Source organism: Sinohyriopsis cumingii, chromosome 5 (assembly GCF_028554795.1).
Source record: "Sinohyriopsis cumingii isolate HCF-2022 chromosome 5, ASM2855479v2, whole genome shotgun sequence".
NCBI classification, from domain to species: domain Eukaryota; kingdom Metazoa; phylum Mollusca; class Bivalvia; order Unionida; family Unionidae; genus Sinohyriopsis; species Sinohyriopsis cumingii.
In genome coordinates, this window is record NC_142965.1 from 78,730,458 (window position 1) to 78,746,303 (window position 15,846).

General features: G+C 35.6%; 1 protein-coding gene across 4 annotated transcripts in view; it reads right to left on the reverse strand.

The window, feature by feature from the left end:
• The window catches only part of LOC149799541 (protein MON2 homolog), a 145,705-nt gene that overhangs the window by 105,714 nt on the left and 24,145 nt on the right, over positions 1 to 15,846 (reverse strand). For 2 of the 4 annotated variants that reach the window (XM_089958881.1, XM_089958880.1), the window contains exons 9-12: positions 15,031 to 15,155; positions 13,090 to 13,214; positions 7,953 to 8,103; positions 5,842 to 5,907 (exon numbers count right to left, since the gene is read on the reverse strand). In XM_089958881.1, the coding sequence (XP_089815007.1) occupies positions 5,842 to 5,907; positions 7,953 to 8,103; positions 13,090 to 13,214; positions 15,031 to 15,155 (467 nt within the window). The remainder of the gene's footprint in view (positions 1 to 5,841; positions 5,908 to 7,952; positions 8,104 to 13,089; positions 13,215 to 15,030; positions 15,156 to 15,846) is intronic. The other 2 variants (XM_089958883.1, XM_089958882.1) reach the window with 1 other exon arrangement.

Genomic DNA, 15,846 nt, shown 5'->3' on the forward strand with positions numbered 1-15,846 from the left:
AGCGCTCTAACCATTAGGCCACCAAAGCGATCAGAAAACCTGTATTGAAAATCTCATAAACAAATAAAGACATGCAGTAGCATGCCATTAAATATAAACTTAGTTTTAATACTTTCCATACCAGGTTTACGACATGGATTAATGCATTTATGTTATAATATTGTAGCAAATGAAAAAATGCCAACAGAGTAACTGAATAAGTTTGGCAATAACCCCATATATACATGCTTATAAGGCAAGTCCAACTACAAAACTGCATATTCAAATATCTGCTATCACAAATCTGGTTCAATTTAGTTTGTTAGGAGTAATCAGTAGAACAAACATCAACCCTGACCTGCCAACATATTATGCAATGGCAGATCAGGGTCTATGTTGTCTGCATTTGGATGTGACTTAAAAGTGAGAACATATGGTACCAGAACACAGAAACTTAATGTGAACATTGTTTCACAGCAACAACAAAAAAAACTTGTTTAAATTTCTCAAATTCATAAAATTAGTGACATTAACTATCTCGAGAAATTCAAGAATATGTTCTGCTTGATTAAAATAAAAATTTACATGAATTTTTCATTGGAATTTTAAATTACTGATTAGTGCACATGAGGAAATTACAGACTGAAGTTGTGAGGCATGCTACAGAAATGCCATGTATCATGCAAATCTTCCATGCAACTCACTGAACACTTGAACTGAAAGTTAATTTGTTCCTCTTTGCTTGAGAAAAATTAGGCCATGCTGACCTGTTTATCTTCATAATAATAATAACAATGCCAGGATGCAGGTGTAGCTACTAATGAAACTCCTTGATGGTTTCAAAAAAAGACAAGTTTCATTAAAAATACAGCTACTGCCCATTGTGTCATGTCTATATAACAAGATTGGCATAACAAGTCTTCTCATGTAAAAAGTCTGTGAGAAAAATACTGTCAAAACCTGCTTAAGAAATCATCTCCTTTTTTAGTGTTTCCTTCATTAAAACAATCATTTTCTTTTAACCCTTTCATACAGAATTTCAAACCAATGGAATGGTAAAATGCTCACATAAATAAATTAAAAAGTAAATAAAAAATGTCAAAAAAATCCATCACAGACAAAACTAGTTATGACTAAAAGACTGTCAAACACATTACATATTGCATATAGCTTTAAGTCCAAAAGGCAGCAATGCCATGCATCCTTATCAGGAATCCAAAATAAATTTTCTGGAATCTAATCAATGTAGTAAACCTCTACAATGATTCTTCAATCCAGAAAGGAGCTAGTACACACCTCTTAATTAAGCAGCATCCATTCTCCCTATAGGAGTCATACTGGCTCAGTATTTAGGGTGCCAGACTTGCAAAAGAGACACACTGGCTCACTGTTAAGGGTGCTGGACTTGCAAATGAGCATAAAACACTTAACCAAACAAACAAACCAATCCCTTAAACATGAATATCGTCGATTCTATAGACCATAATACAGATTATAATCAACTTGAGTCTTTCTCAAAACAGTTCTGCACTGATGCCTCTTATTCTGCCACCATTTTTAACTGCAGAAATTCTATTCATGTCGTTCACTGTAGAGTACATTGTTTTTTCATGCTGATACGAATAAGTTTGTGTGCATGAGTACCATTTAGACACGACAATCTGAATGAAAAGGGCAGAGGTATTTCAAATGTAAGTTTTGGAATAGCAGTATTTTTAATACCTCTGCATGTGTGTGTCCTTATAAAAACTCAGTCAAAATTTTATCCCACAGCTAAATTTGCAATGTGAAATGTTCACTTAAAACATTGTAATAATCCTGTAGAGTTGTAAATATTGTAACAAACCAAAATGGTTGGCATCTCTGAAAATGTCAATAAGTTCTATAAATGTTGTGGAACAAATGGTAAACATACACAACTAAAGACCATAATTTGTACTATCAAGTTTGACAGTAATTAGATCAAGAGGACTTGGATGTTTGTCATACAGAAGCATGTCATGATGGGCAATAACTCAGACAATATCAAAGAAGCACAGTAACTGGTTCAAATGTACATTATTATAAGGTTCATATGGAAATGGCACAATGCCCCAATGCTTGTATACCTGCCCTTATTTCTGGTCTTTCTTTTGCAGCCTGACCCTATTTCATTTCTTCAAATGCCACCTTATTGTGTTGTTTGGTACTGTGCCCCTTCTGGTTTGGCACATTGTCTCTGTACAAAGTTATTCACAGTGTGCAGTCTGGAAAAGACTTTTAAGGCCAATCCCAGTGCTCCAAATATCTGATAGTCCAATGTCTGGGGTAATACCAGTGCTCCAAGTACCTGATAGCCCAATGTCTGGGGCAATCCCAGTGCTCCAAATATCTGACAGCCCAATGTCTGGGGCAATCCCAGTGTTCAAAATATCTGATAGCCCAATGTCTGTGACAACCCCAGTGCTCAAAATATCTGATAGCCCAATGTCTGGGGCAATCTCAGTGCTTCAAATATCTGATAGCCCAATGTCTGGGATAATTCCAGTGCTCCAAATATCTGATAGCCCAATGTCTGGACAGTTCTAAATCTTGATAAAGCCTTTCCCATATATTAAACCTTGTGAAGAAAAAAAAATGGTTATTTAATTTGCAAAACAAAACCTTAAGTACACTGATGAGATACAGCATTTTCATTGTGAAGTTCTTGAAAGACACTGGTAAATTATAAAGAGTCAGCCCTATGCCAGAGCTCTGTATCTGATAACCCAAAGTATGGAGCAGTTCTAAATCTTGATAGGGCCTTTCCCAAATTTTAAACCTTGTTTTAAAAAAGAGTATTATCTAGTTTGCAAACACAACCTTAAGTACACCAGTGAGAAACAGCATTTTCATTCTGAACTTCTTGAAAGACACTGGTAAATTATTAATGTTCAGCACTACACCAGAGCTCTATTTGTATGTTCCTTCACCTTATGACAGTCATGTACTCATGTGTATCAAAAGCTATAAATCGTATGTACAAAGTGATTCAATTAGCCTCAAATGCGGGATAAATACTATTTTTGTCATTCATATTTTATTGGTTACCAATAATGTGCACTAACTTATTCTTTGAGAATATGAGCTGTCCCTCACACATAGTTACAAGTAATGCACCCCTTGTTGAATCTATCAATCACTATCTATTTGATTGTTTGAAAATTAACCTAAACTATTAGCGTACCCCGGCTGAGTCATACTAAAGTGTTCTAAAAATAGCTGCCTCACTAGGCGCTCAGCATTAAGAGGTTTAGTGTCACGACTGGTCACCCTGGTGTCAGGATAATGTGACTGGGTGGGACATCATGTTACATGTCTTTGGCATGATGCCCCAGTGCAAGATATCACAATGAACTGCCATACTGCAGACATTGTAGCGATATGACTGAAAAATCATTAAAGCTACAATAAAAATCCAAATCACACAAACACACACACAAACTATTATCAATTTATAAAGGCATCCAAGACAATGTTTTTCAATTTAAAAGAACAGAGCTAATTACACCGCATTTTAATCTATTTTGTTCAGGGAAATGATAGCTACAGAATCTATTTATACAAGGAGTGGGTGTTTTCTGTAATACTGCATATGTCATGAGTTAAGTCTTTAACAGTTTGAAATAAAAATAGATACTAGGCTACCAAACTTAATTTCTCTGTTCAAATGCAGCAATCAGAAAATAAAACCAAGCCCCCTGAATGCTCATTGTAACAGATCATGCTTAAATGCACAGATATTAAAGCAAAACTAAAGACAGATATCCCACGAGTAGAGATATAAGAAATTAGTAAAAATTATATACTTGAACACACAAAAATTGTGAAATTGTTAGAAATCATGTTAGTTTTGAGTCACTCTACAACAGAATGTGAACAAGAGTTCAGACTCACAAACGATATAAACAGTATACAAATACACTCTTTAAAAGGATGACACATTTTAAATGGAAATGCTTAGGAACTCAGTTGATCCAATCAGTAAGGAGGACACTTCTAATGCAATTAAACACTGGTTTACATCAGGCCCTGGAGAAAATATTTCTTTTAACGAAATGTTTAAAAAAAACATTTTACAAGGACAGATTACTTTGAAGTACATTATTTTGACAGGCAAATAAACTGAAAAGAGGTAAATTTAACAAATTATTTAAAAACAATTATGTTTAAAGTATAGTAATTTCAACAATGTGTCAAAACAATCATAACTATGGCCCTTTGAGGAAAGTGGAATCAGGGCAAGTTATTTTTGTAAAGCCACTTGTCTGTGTATGTAACAATTTTCTTTTATTACTGAAGTCACATAAGGTTTCTAAATATGGACAAAAAGAAACATTTACAGAAAAAAATGGTTCAATTTATCAAAATTTGAAAAAAGTATGTGCAATTTAAGGTTTGATAAGTCATCCAATAATAAGTGATGTATATTGGTGTCAGAACTTTTTCCAAACTGTTGGTGGTAGTAAAAATTGGCAATCAACAGGTGGGTTTTGGTGCAAATGACAAAATAGCAGTAGGGAAAAAATCTTGATAGGCTCTTTAAATAAAGTCTAAACTGGACTGGATGTTTGGAAAGTACTGACATATTAAAAACACCCACATCAGAGCACTTTTAGAAATTTGCTTCATTACTCAACCATCTTCGACAACATGCTACAGAAAATGTAAACAAGATTCTGCAATTTTTTTGAGAGTTGAATTTTGGAAAACAAATACAATGCAGCTACTGTATACATTAGCTAACAGTTCAAGTCCAAAAGTGAACTGTATAGGCCCAGATCTGCTGTTGCAAAATGTGCCATCACACCTGGGTCGATGCAGTTTGTAATCAGAAGAACAAACAAAATAGACTTTGATATGCTGGCACATGATGCATCAGCAGATCAGGGTCTGTTATTTGCTGCTAAACTCTACTTATATGCATGTATAGATGGTACATGTTTTCTAAAATGCTAAATTTATAGTGTGGTAAATGTATAGTTTCCTGTACTCTAATGCAAAATTAAATGCCTTTATAGGGTTCATACAGAATTCTGAATGATAAATTCAAACACTTTTCCCAACCTTTCAAAGACCACAATCATGATTTCCAAGACCTATTTTTGCTAACATTTTGTATACAAGTTATGTTATATGAGAAAACAACAAATGCAAAATACTACAATATTGTTTAATGATGAAATTAAACTGAACAGCTCATTAAAAGAAAGAAACCAGGAAAACTTGACTACATCTGAATCTAACAACCTTGGACAATTTGATTTGTGATTATGGAAAGAAATTAAAATGTTTGGGTTCATTTCAATTTTCAAAGACTTTTAAAGACCTCAGGGCAATCTGCTCAATTTTCCCAAACTTTCAAGGCCCTGAAAATGCTACCTCATTTTTCCCAAACTGTCAAAGACCTTTAAAGATCGTATGAACCCTGAAAGTTTTAACATTAGCAGAGTTTCACATGATCTATGCCCTTTTTGAGGTGACTAGCTCCCTGCCTGTATCTGATTCTAGCAAGAACACTGAAATAATCTTATGTCCACTGAAGTTTAGCTTCTTATCAAGAAGTCTTTCTTTGCTGCCGTAGATTTTCATAGAAAACAATGCAACAATGTATCACATTGACCATGGCAGTCCATATTAAAATTTGCATTTTCTCGGTGGCACATACTCCTGAACATGACAGTGCAAATAAATTTTATCAAGATACTACATAAACATTCCAAGTTCAAGTGAGATGAAAATTGCTGATTTGCATGAAACTCCATGCTGATAGATGCATTAATCCATTACAACTGCAATTAGAAGCCAAATTACAGTATCAAAATGCAATATAAAAATGACTACCTGTATTTATCATGACTCAAAAGGAAGGTAAAATAGTCCGCAGCTACACCTGCATATTTAGGAGAGCTAAAAGTAAAGAATCATTGATCAGGTGAGGTAAACAACATTCTGTTTTTTGTTGGCATGAAACATTTTTGGGTCACAGTTGGGCTTTATTTTAAAATTTTGTTTAACATACTAATTCATTTTGCTGTCAAACTGAAGAACTACCAAGTATTAAAAATGTGTCCAAAAAATGGAGCTGCTGAGATTTTTGAATGGTCAGTTACAGGAAACAGAATCTTTTTTACCTGTCCTCAGCTGATAGGTCAAGTGAAGTAAACTAAACAACTAATTTGGGAGTAAGACAGACTATAACACTGTACGATAGGTATACAATTGTTGAACTGCTGAAAATATATAGTATTCAAATATACTGATATATAAAGCATGGCAACTTTGCAAAACTTGTTACAAATGATGATTGCTGATGATCATGATGACAATGATGATGATGATGATGATGATGATGATGATTGCTGATGATCATGATGATTGCTGATGATCATGATGACAATGATCATGATGATGATGATTGCTGATGATCATGATGATCATGATCATGATGCAGTGTTCCACCTTCAGTATGGGACTACAAGTTTCCTGAAACACTTAGTCCTATGTCAACATTACCATGACTTACTTATTTGTCATCAAGAATGCTTATATAGTTTAAGCATAAATTTTAAAAATCTTTCATTTTTCTTTGATGCGCATCCATTATGCAAATACATGTACACAGAAATTCATACATGTCGGCTTCTGCATCAGCTGGTGATCCATTTTGATTAACACATCAAATATGGCAACTGAACTATTCAAGGTCTGAACAGCTGTCTGGCATGTTTCAGTGCCAAGTCAATGGCAACAGATTGTGTAATGTATTTTCAAGGTTGAATTTCAAAGGAAAAATTTGCTGAAATACATAATTTGGCATTGAATCAATTATTAGTTTGAAAAGACAAATAATTCAAAGAAAAAGGAAAATTATTACACAAAACACTGGTCAATTATTACACAAAACACTGGTCAATTATTACACAAAACACTGGTCAGTTATTACACAAAACACTGGTCAGTTATTACACAAAACACTGGTCAATTATTACACAAAACACTGGTCAGTTATTACACAAAACACTGGTCAGTTATTACACAAAACACTGGTCAATTATTACACAAAACACTGGTCAGTAATAGGTCAAGACTAAAATTAAATAAGAGTAAGATCAAAAATGGAAAATTTCATTTTTAGTTATTCTCAGGTAAACCTGATATCTGCACATGTCAATACTATAACCAAAAAAAAGCAAAACCAGAACTAATCTATCTTCGTCATATCATGTGATCTGAAATAAAATCTAAACAAGAGACCAAAGTGGGCCTGAGATTACTCACATTGTTCACAGTATAAATGCGACTGGCTAAGTGATCTTGGTTGAAAAGACATTTTCCACATGGTTGCTATAAGACTATTCGTTTCTACAGATACTATGAAAAATGCAACCCAAAAAATGGAGGATGACGTCATATAAATCATTCTTATCAAGTTTTCTTCAAATTATCCACATAATATTTATGGAGGTTGTATAACCAGTAAATGTGTCAATCTTGTTGCTATTATGGCCAATAAAGCACAGTGGTTACAGAGAAGATCGCAAATTAAACTCCATTTGGTTAATGGCAAAGTCACTAAATATGACAGAACGTATCCAAAGGATCCTAAGAAACAATGCCAAGAATGAGTAAAAATGCCTTTCAATTTTGGTTGCTATGGAAATATAAGTGTTACCAGGAAACCCCCAAAAAATTCAACTTTGATAGAATAGGTCATGAAAAATTATCTAACAAAATTGGACCAAAACTGGCTCTGGAGATTGATTAAGGTACTAATATCATGATAAAACTTGCAGCACAAACAAAATGTGTTGTGTGTTGCCAATGCACAACACGTGACGGATGCAATCCCTACCATAAACTCATTAGGCCCTACTTCAGGTGAGCTAAATATACAATATAATCTAACAAACTAGATTTAATCTATATGTATTAATTGGTCTGGAATTCCTTACAATGTTGATCTGGTTTGTCCCTGAGGTATGACCATAGTCAGTGGTATCCAAACTCCCCGGTACATTAAGGCCGGCTGAGGTGAGACTCCACTCCCTACTGGTAATCCACCAACAAGAGATGGAGGTGTGCCCACAACATCTGGGGTTTTACCTGTCAAAATTGGTAAATTACAAAATAATTAGTTACAAATAAGTGTTATCCAAATTTCATAATGCATTAAGACAGACTGTGGTGTTACCATATATACTTCCTTATAAATCAAGTCCAATAACAAACTATACCGACTGATCTGTCATTGATTCAACATATGACCAAGTATATATGGTACATATATATACCAAACAGTGAAAATTATTTTATCTTAAAAATGAAAATATATTTAATATTTTGTACCTGTGTGAACCAATATTGCTGCTATTTTAGCAATATGAGAACATATCTTTTAATAACTCACCAAAATTATATGTTGGATTGATGGCAATTTCAATGGATTGGCATCCAGACAGTCACTGAGACTACACTAATTTTTTGTGAGCAAAGATAAAGGTCTGAATCCAGTTAAGAAAGGAAAGAATCATGCCACATTTTGTTTAATGATACAAATTTATAAATTACATATTTTTCAGTAAATTATGTTTCTCCAATAGTACTTACCTGTTCATATAAAAATTAGATTACCTCCAAATCCAGCCATATCTGTAAGATGACTTTCCATCACTATGATGAAGGGAAATAATACTTAAAGGTTAACTTCCCTTTTTACTCACTAGGTGGCCATCACTATCCCTGATGTAACCAGTTTAAATTAGAGCAAAACCTCTAACAGGATGCTTGCACTGCAGCGCAAGGGTGGATCAATTTTTAGAAATTGATAAGGTAAGTATTATTGGAAAAACATAATTTACAAAAAAATTGTTTTCTCCATCAAATACATTACCTGATCACAGGAGGACAAAATGCAGAGCATCCTACCTGTACCTGTGTAATCTAATAAGAGCATGACCACTCTACTGAAAATATGAAATTCTCCTAGCATACGTTTTGCATGGAAAAAGGCAATGTGTTTATACACGTGTGAGGGTGATACCTGTGGGATCCCACATCTGACTGTCTTACATTCAAAATGTTCCCTGTAGAATCCACGGAAAGTGGCAAATTCATGCCTGGGTCTGAGGCTGTGCTTTCATGAATGTGTCATGGTAACTGTCTCTACCCAATGACCTGTCAAAATTCAGCTTTCTCATTTACAAGGCTATGTCATGCAAATAAAGCTGAAGAAAGTAGAATGGGCATGATAGCCAACTGACTACATTATGTCTATAGATAAGACATTATATCTGAAGGTCAGGCTCATAGAAATCACTCATATTTCATGAGATCCATGAGAGTTCAACGTATGCTGATTCAATAACTCCTTTAAGACAAGTAGCTACCACTTGTGGGGTTAAATCTTGCCTTCCCACCTGAAGCAGTAGAAAGACCGTGTGTGTGTGTGTGTGTGTGTGTGTGTGTGTCTGTGTGTGTGTGTGTGTGTGTGAGATTTGGATTTTTAATGTAGCTTTTACAAGTTTTCAGTCATATCGCTACTGTGTCTGCAGTGTAGCAGTTTATAGTGATGTCTAGCACTGGGGCGTCATGCCAGATATATAGCATCATGTCCCACCCAGTCACATTATCCTGACACCAGGCTGACCTGTCCTAACACTAACCTCTTAATGCTGAGCACCAAGTGAGGCAGCTGTTTGATCTTGGTCAAGACTGTAATATGGTAATCTAAACAACCCTAGATTGAGTGCCACTGTACCAGAAGAGACAATGGCAGAAGGCACATGTAAAAAAGGAGATCAAAGTATAACCGGTCTGTCACTGCAATGAAAAGGCCAAAAGCTGAACAAACTCATCACTGAAATAAACATCTGGGCTGACACCTTCTCTGATGCATGAACAATACCTTTAATGCATTGGGAGAAAGACACACCAGGTCAGTGCATGTTAGGAACTCCACACCTAGATGGACAAAAAGTTGAGAGGGAATAAGGTCCAACTTTTGAACATTGATAATCCAACATGAACTGAGAACAAGTGAAAGAATACTGTTCATGTCATGAACCAGAACCAAGCTTACCAAAGGTTTTTGCAGTATGTTATCCAGGTACATTGATACTGATGTGAAGGAGAACGTCCTGAACAGGGATATGATGAAGTCCAATGTTCTGTTGAATGATCAAGGGCTTAGACTGCAGTCAAATGGAAGGGTGCAGGAATAATATTACTACCCCATGGTATGTGAAGCGATGGTATTTGCATGATGCCATATGAACTGGCATAAAGATGCATGTGCTAAACAGGTCAATGTATTCATCATGACGCACTAAAAGGATAGACCTTGCCATCTCCTTCTTGAATTTGATTGAGCTTGATTAAACCTATCAAAGGACTCATTTTGCTATTGTATTTTGCAACCAGAAAGATGTTGCAGTATAAACCAGTGGAAAGCAGTTTCAGACTATCTTTACTGCCTTCTGTAAAATGTTCCCCCTAATGGGATTGCTTGGGAGTTCCATAATAAAGAGGGATGACAAAAAAGGACGAGGAATGATGAACTAGACCTGGAGACTTCCCAAAAAAGTATCACATAATTATTATTTTCCAGGAATAGGTTGATCCAAGTTGGTGACAAGGAGGAATTGGTGAAAGGGCTGGTAAGTCACTGTGGCCTTGGGGAGAAGAAACCTCACTTTCCTCCTAACTGGCTAGCCTGTCAAAGGGTATATGACCACCTATAATTTGCCTGACCATGAATGTTCTGCCTATGCGGAGAGCCGTCTCTGCAGTCTCTCTGGTGCTGATATCTATTCTCTGACAATTCCAAGATGAGAACTTGATATATGTGTGATACATCTGGATCATACATATCATTATGCAGTTTGTACCAGTGGGGTGATGAAGTTTCTGGCAACTGACTCACCAGAAAGAAGCTCTTGCATTACAAGGACTATGAATTTTATCTGAGAGATGCCTGCACAGAGAGAGAGAGAGAGAGAGAGAGAGTGTGTATGTGTGTGTGTGTGTGTGTGATTTGGATTTTTAACATAGCTTAGCAATTTTTCTGTCATATCATTACAATGTCTGCAGTGTGGTAGCTTATAATGATGTCTAGCACTAGGGCATGATGCCACAGACAAGTAGAATGATGTCCCACCCAGTCGCATTATCCTTACACCAGGCTGACCAGTCCTAACACTAACCTCTTAATGCTGAGCACCTAGCAAGGCAGCTGTTAGTACCATTTTATAAATCTTTGGTATGACTCAGCCGGGGTGTGAACCTGTGACCTCCTGCATCCATTGTCCATGCGTGATACATCTGGATCAAACATATCATTATGTAGTTTGTACCAGTGGTGTGATAATGTTGCTGGCAACTGATTCACCAGAAAGAAGGCTCTTGCATTTCCAGGGCTATGAATTTTATCTGAGAAATGCCTGCACTTTTTGCAGATTGCAGCAAGATTCTGAATGACAGAATGTCATCATTGTGCTCTAAATCTATTGGATTTGACTTTATAGAAAGAATTAATTTGTAGGTGGAGGAGGCATTCTGATAGAGGCAAATTCTTACAAATTTCTTTTTTACCCATCTTAAAGCTGAATTCTGCCCACTCCACAGTCGACTGGAATGTTCAGACATGTCTATCACATCCCCATCATCGAAAAAGGGATTGTTCTCCTCCTGTACACTCTGGGTCTAGGGGTACAATATTCATACCATAGCATCACATACACAAGGAGTGTAACACTAAACAACAAGTCCCATGTAATATCATAACACAGCATCAAAAATATACAAGAAGTGTAACACTGAACAGCAAGTCCCATGTAACATCATACCATAGCATCACATACACAAGGAGTGTAAAACTGAACAAGTCCCATGTAAAATCATAGCATAGCATCAAAAATATACAAGAAGTGTAACAATGAACAAGTCCCATGTAATATCATACCATAGCATCAAAAATATACAAGGAGTGTAACAATGAACAAGTCCCATGTAATATCATACCATAGCATCACATATACAAGGAATGTAACACTAAAAAAGTCCCATGTAATATCATACCATAACATCAAAAATATACAAAAAGTGTAACAGTGAAGAAGTCCTGTGTAATATCATACCATAGCATCAAAAATATACAAGGATGGTAACTCTGAACAAGTCCTGTGTAATATCATACCATAGCATCACATATACAAGAAGTGCAACAATAAAAAGTCCCATGTAATATCATACCATAGCATCAAAAATATACAATGAGCTTAACATTGTACAAGTCCCATGTAATAGCATCACATATGTAAGAGGTGTAACACTAAACAAGTCTCATGTAATATCATACCACAGCATCAAAAACATACAAGGATTGAAACACTGAACAAGTCCTGTTAATATCATACCACAGCATCATGTATACAAGGAGTTTAACACTGAACAAGTCCCGTGTAATATCATACCATAGCATCAAAAATATACAACAAGGTCAACAATGAACAAGTCCGGAGTAACATCATACCACAGCATCAAACATACTAGGAATATAACACCAAATAAAAAGTCATGTGTAATATTATACCATAACATCACATACATGGACTGTAACACTGAACAAGAACCAATATACTCTCAAGTCAATAGATCAGTTTAAATAGAGTTTTAATTTTAAAATTAACAAACATTCCAATTTTTTGATGTGATATTCAGAAGCTTATATTTGTGCTCATTTCCTAAGCAAGTCTGAAATTCTTCTACTACAATAGATCACTTAAATATTTGTCTAGAATAATCTTTGCATTTACATTCCACAAGTCTCAAAATCAAATTCAAAACTCCAGAGAATATTAAAATAAGAACGATTCTTAAAACAACAAAAAGGCCAATATGTGACAAATGTGAATTTGTGCATTTGTGGTTACATGGAAAGACGTTTGCAAACATAGTTGTCAAATATATGTGATTTTACAGTAATTTTTGGTTCATGAAGGCTCATAAAATAGTAGTGATTTCACTACTGTTATATACTTGCTATGAAATACGCACTCATATAAGATTCACTTGTTTTGTATGTGATAATACCCTGAGTAGCAGGTCCACCTGGCATGTTGACAAACTGGGACTGGATGAAGGCACCCACTCCATTCACCATGTCGCGGAATACTTTGGTAGAATGCGGCTTCATATCATAACTCATGCAAAATGATCTGGAACAGAATATTTTCATTGGTAACTTCTCATTTTTTTAAACACAAACAACTTTCCCTTGTCTACGTCAGCAATTTATATGATCTATTCAAAGGTGCTTTACTATAAATCTACTATTTCTCTGGCATTCTCAAATTTGCTTCTGTGGTGGTGCATACATTGGATATCAGCTTGGCACCATTTTCATTTGGGACAAAGTAGACATCATAGAGGTCTTTTGGTGAAAACCCCATGTCATAATGATCATCCCTGCAGGGGGTGTAGTGACAAAATATATCAGAAGTCTAGTGCTGAAAACACCATGTAGATGTAGACATCCATTTGGGAAAAACAGAGATAACAATTTTTCCAAGAGTTATCTTTCCATTCTTTCCATTCAGAGTAGCAATAGCAAGACTTTCTGTTCTGGAAGAGATGAGGTAACAAGAATTTAAAGAATGCCTCTGTGTGGTGGACATGTTGAATGTCAGATAAGCACCATTTTCATTTAAGACCAAATGGACATTACAAGAAGTCTTCTGGTGAGAACCCCACATCAATCTGTCTTTCTGTTCAGATAGAGTTGTGATAACTAGAATTTTAAAATAGCTGCCATGGTGACCATATTGGATGTCAAATCACCACCATTTTCACTTAGGATCAACTAGACATCATCACAAGCCTTTTAGGGAAACCTTCAAATTGATATGACCATATATTTAGGAGGAGTTGGGATAAACAAAACTTTCAAGATGGCAGCCATGGTGGGCATATTGGATATACAAGCAGAACCATTTTCATTTAAGACTAACCAGACCATGGGATGAACATGTGTAAACTTTCATGACAAGTAGTTTAGAATAAGCAGCAATAACAAGGTGGACAGATGACAGACAATGGAACAGCAGACACTCAATTAATTTAAGATTAACAATGTCTGCATTTTGAATAAAATTCAAATCCAAAGAACGTTTAACGCATATAAATCATTCAAAGGTTCCTAAATACTGAATAACTACAATATCAAACTTTTGATACTTCTCCCAGAAGTCAGTGGTTTACTACTGACAAAGAATTTATTTTTAACTCATCAGTTCAATCAAACCAGGACATCATAAAAGTGGTCTGGTCTGGTTTTAATACCACTTTTCATGATAGGATATGTACATGGCAGCCAGTATATCTGGAAAAGGAAGAACCATGAAAGAACCAATGAACCACTCATCATATATCATGGTTATCTATGTCACACCATTCACTAGACAGACAATTCTCAGTCAAATGCCGTGGCCCAGTCTTAGGGTTGCCTATGTCTCACCATTCCTAGACAGAAACCAATCTTCAGTGAAACACAGCCAATCTCTGAGATACCTATGTCTCACCATTCCTAGCCAGAAACCAATCTACACTTACCGGTATATGGATTGGACCAATCTTAGGTATAATTATGTCTCACCATCCACTAGAAAGACTACAATCCTCAGTCAAATGCAGAGGGCCAGAGTCAGGGACATCTGTCTCACCATCCACTAGAAAGACAACAATCCTCAGTGAAATGCAGAGGATCAGTGTCAGGGATAAATGTCTCAAAATTCACTATACAGACAACAATTCTCAGTCAAATGCATTTGGCCAGTGTCATGGATGACTATGTCTTACCATTCATTAGACAGACAACAATCCTCAGTCAAATGTCTAAGGTCAGCATCAGTGATACAGGTTTGTTAAGGTTCCAAATGCCTGTATAGGTCAACTGTACGGGATTAACTAGAACCAGTTTATGGGATAATGTATTAATATGAATGATTATGATCATTTTTTGGAAGTCTCACATACCTGATCAAATCAGGCTGGACACTCAGCTTGTGTAGAACTTCCAGTGCTAAACACCGCTGCCACACTGGCTTTTCTGGTTCCAAAAATTTCACCAGAAGGGACAGGAAAATTTCACACTCCGTCATCTACAACACAACACAATATGTGTTATGAAAACACAGAACAACTATGCATACGTTCATGGTTTATTTGCATTAATACAAGAATACTAGCAATTCAATTTATGTACCCCAGTACCCACTCATTATAATGTTGTCCATGCAAGCCATAGAGTATTACCTTATAATGGGATTGCTTAAAATGAAATACTTTATGCACAAAATTTCACTGATAGATAATGAAATGGGATCGATGAACATACTTGGCTTCTATCAGGAACCATGTTATATGGATGAGCCTTATAGTGAGACTGCCTTATATTGAAGTATATGATGCATATAATTTTACTGAACATGATGAAACAGTAACCATGACCATACTTGCCTTCTATCAGGAACCATGTTATAATGATGAGTCTTATAGTGAGACTGCCTTATATTGAAGTATATGATGCATATAATTTTACTGAACATGATGAAACAGTAACCACGTCCATACTTGCCTTCTATCAGGAACCATGTTATATGGATGAGCCTTATAGTGAGACTGCCTTATATTGAAATATATGATGCATATAATTTTACTGAACATGATGAAACAGGAACCATGACCATACTTGCCTTCTATCAGGAGCCATGTTATATGGATGAGCCTTATAGTCAGACTGCCTTATATTGAAGTACATGATGCATATAATTTTATTGAACATAATGAAAT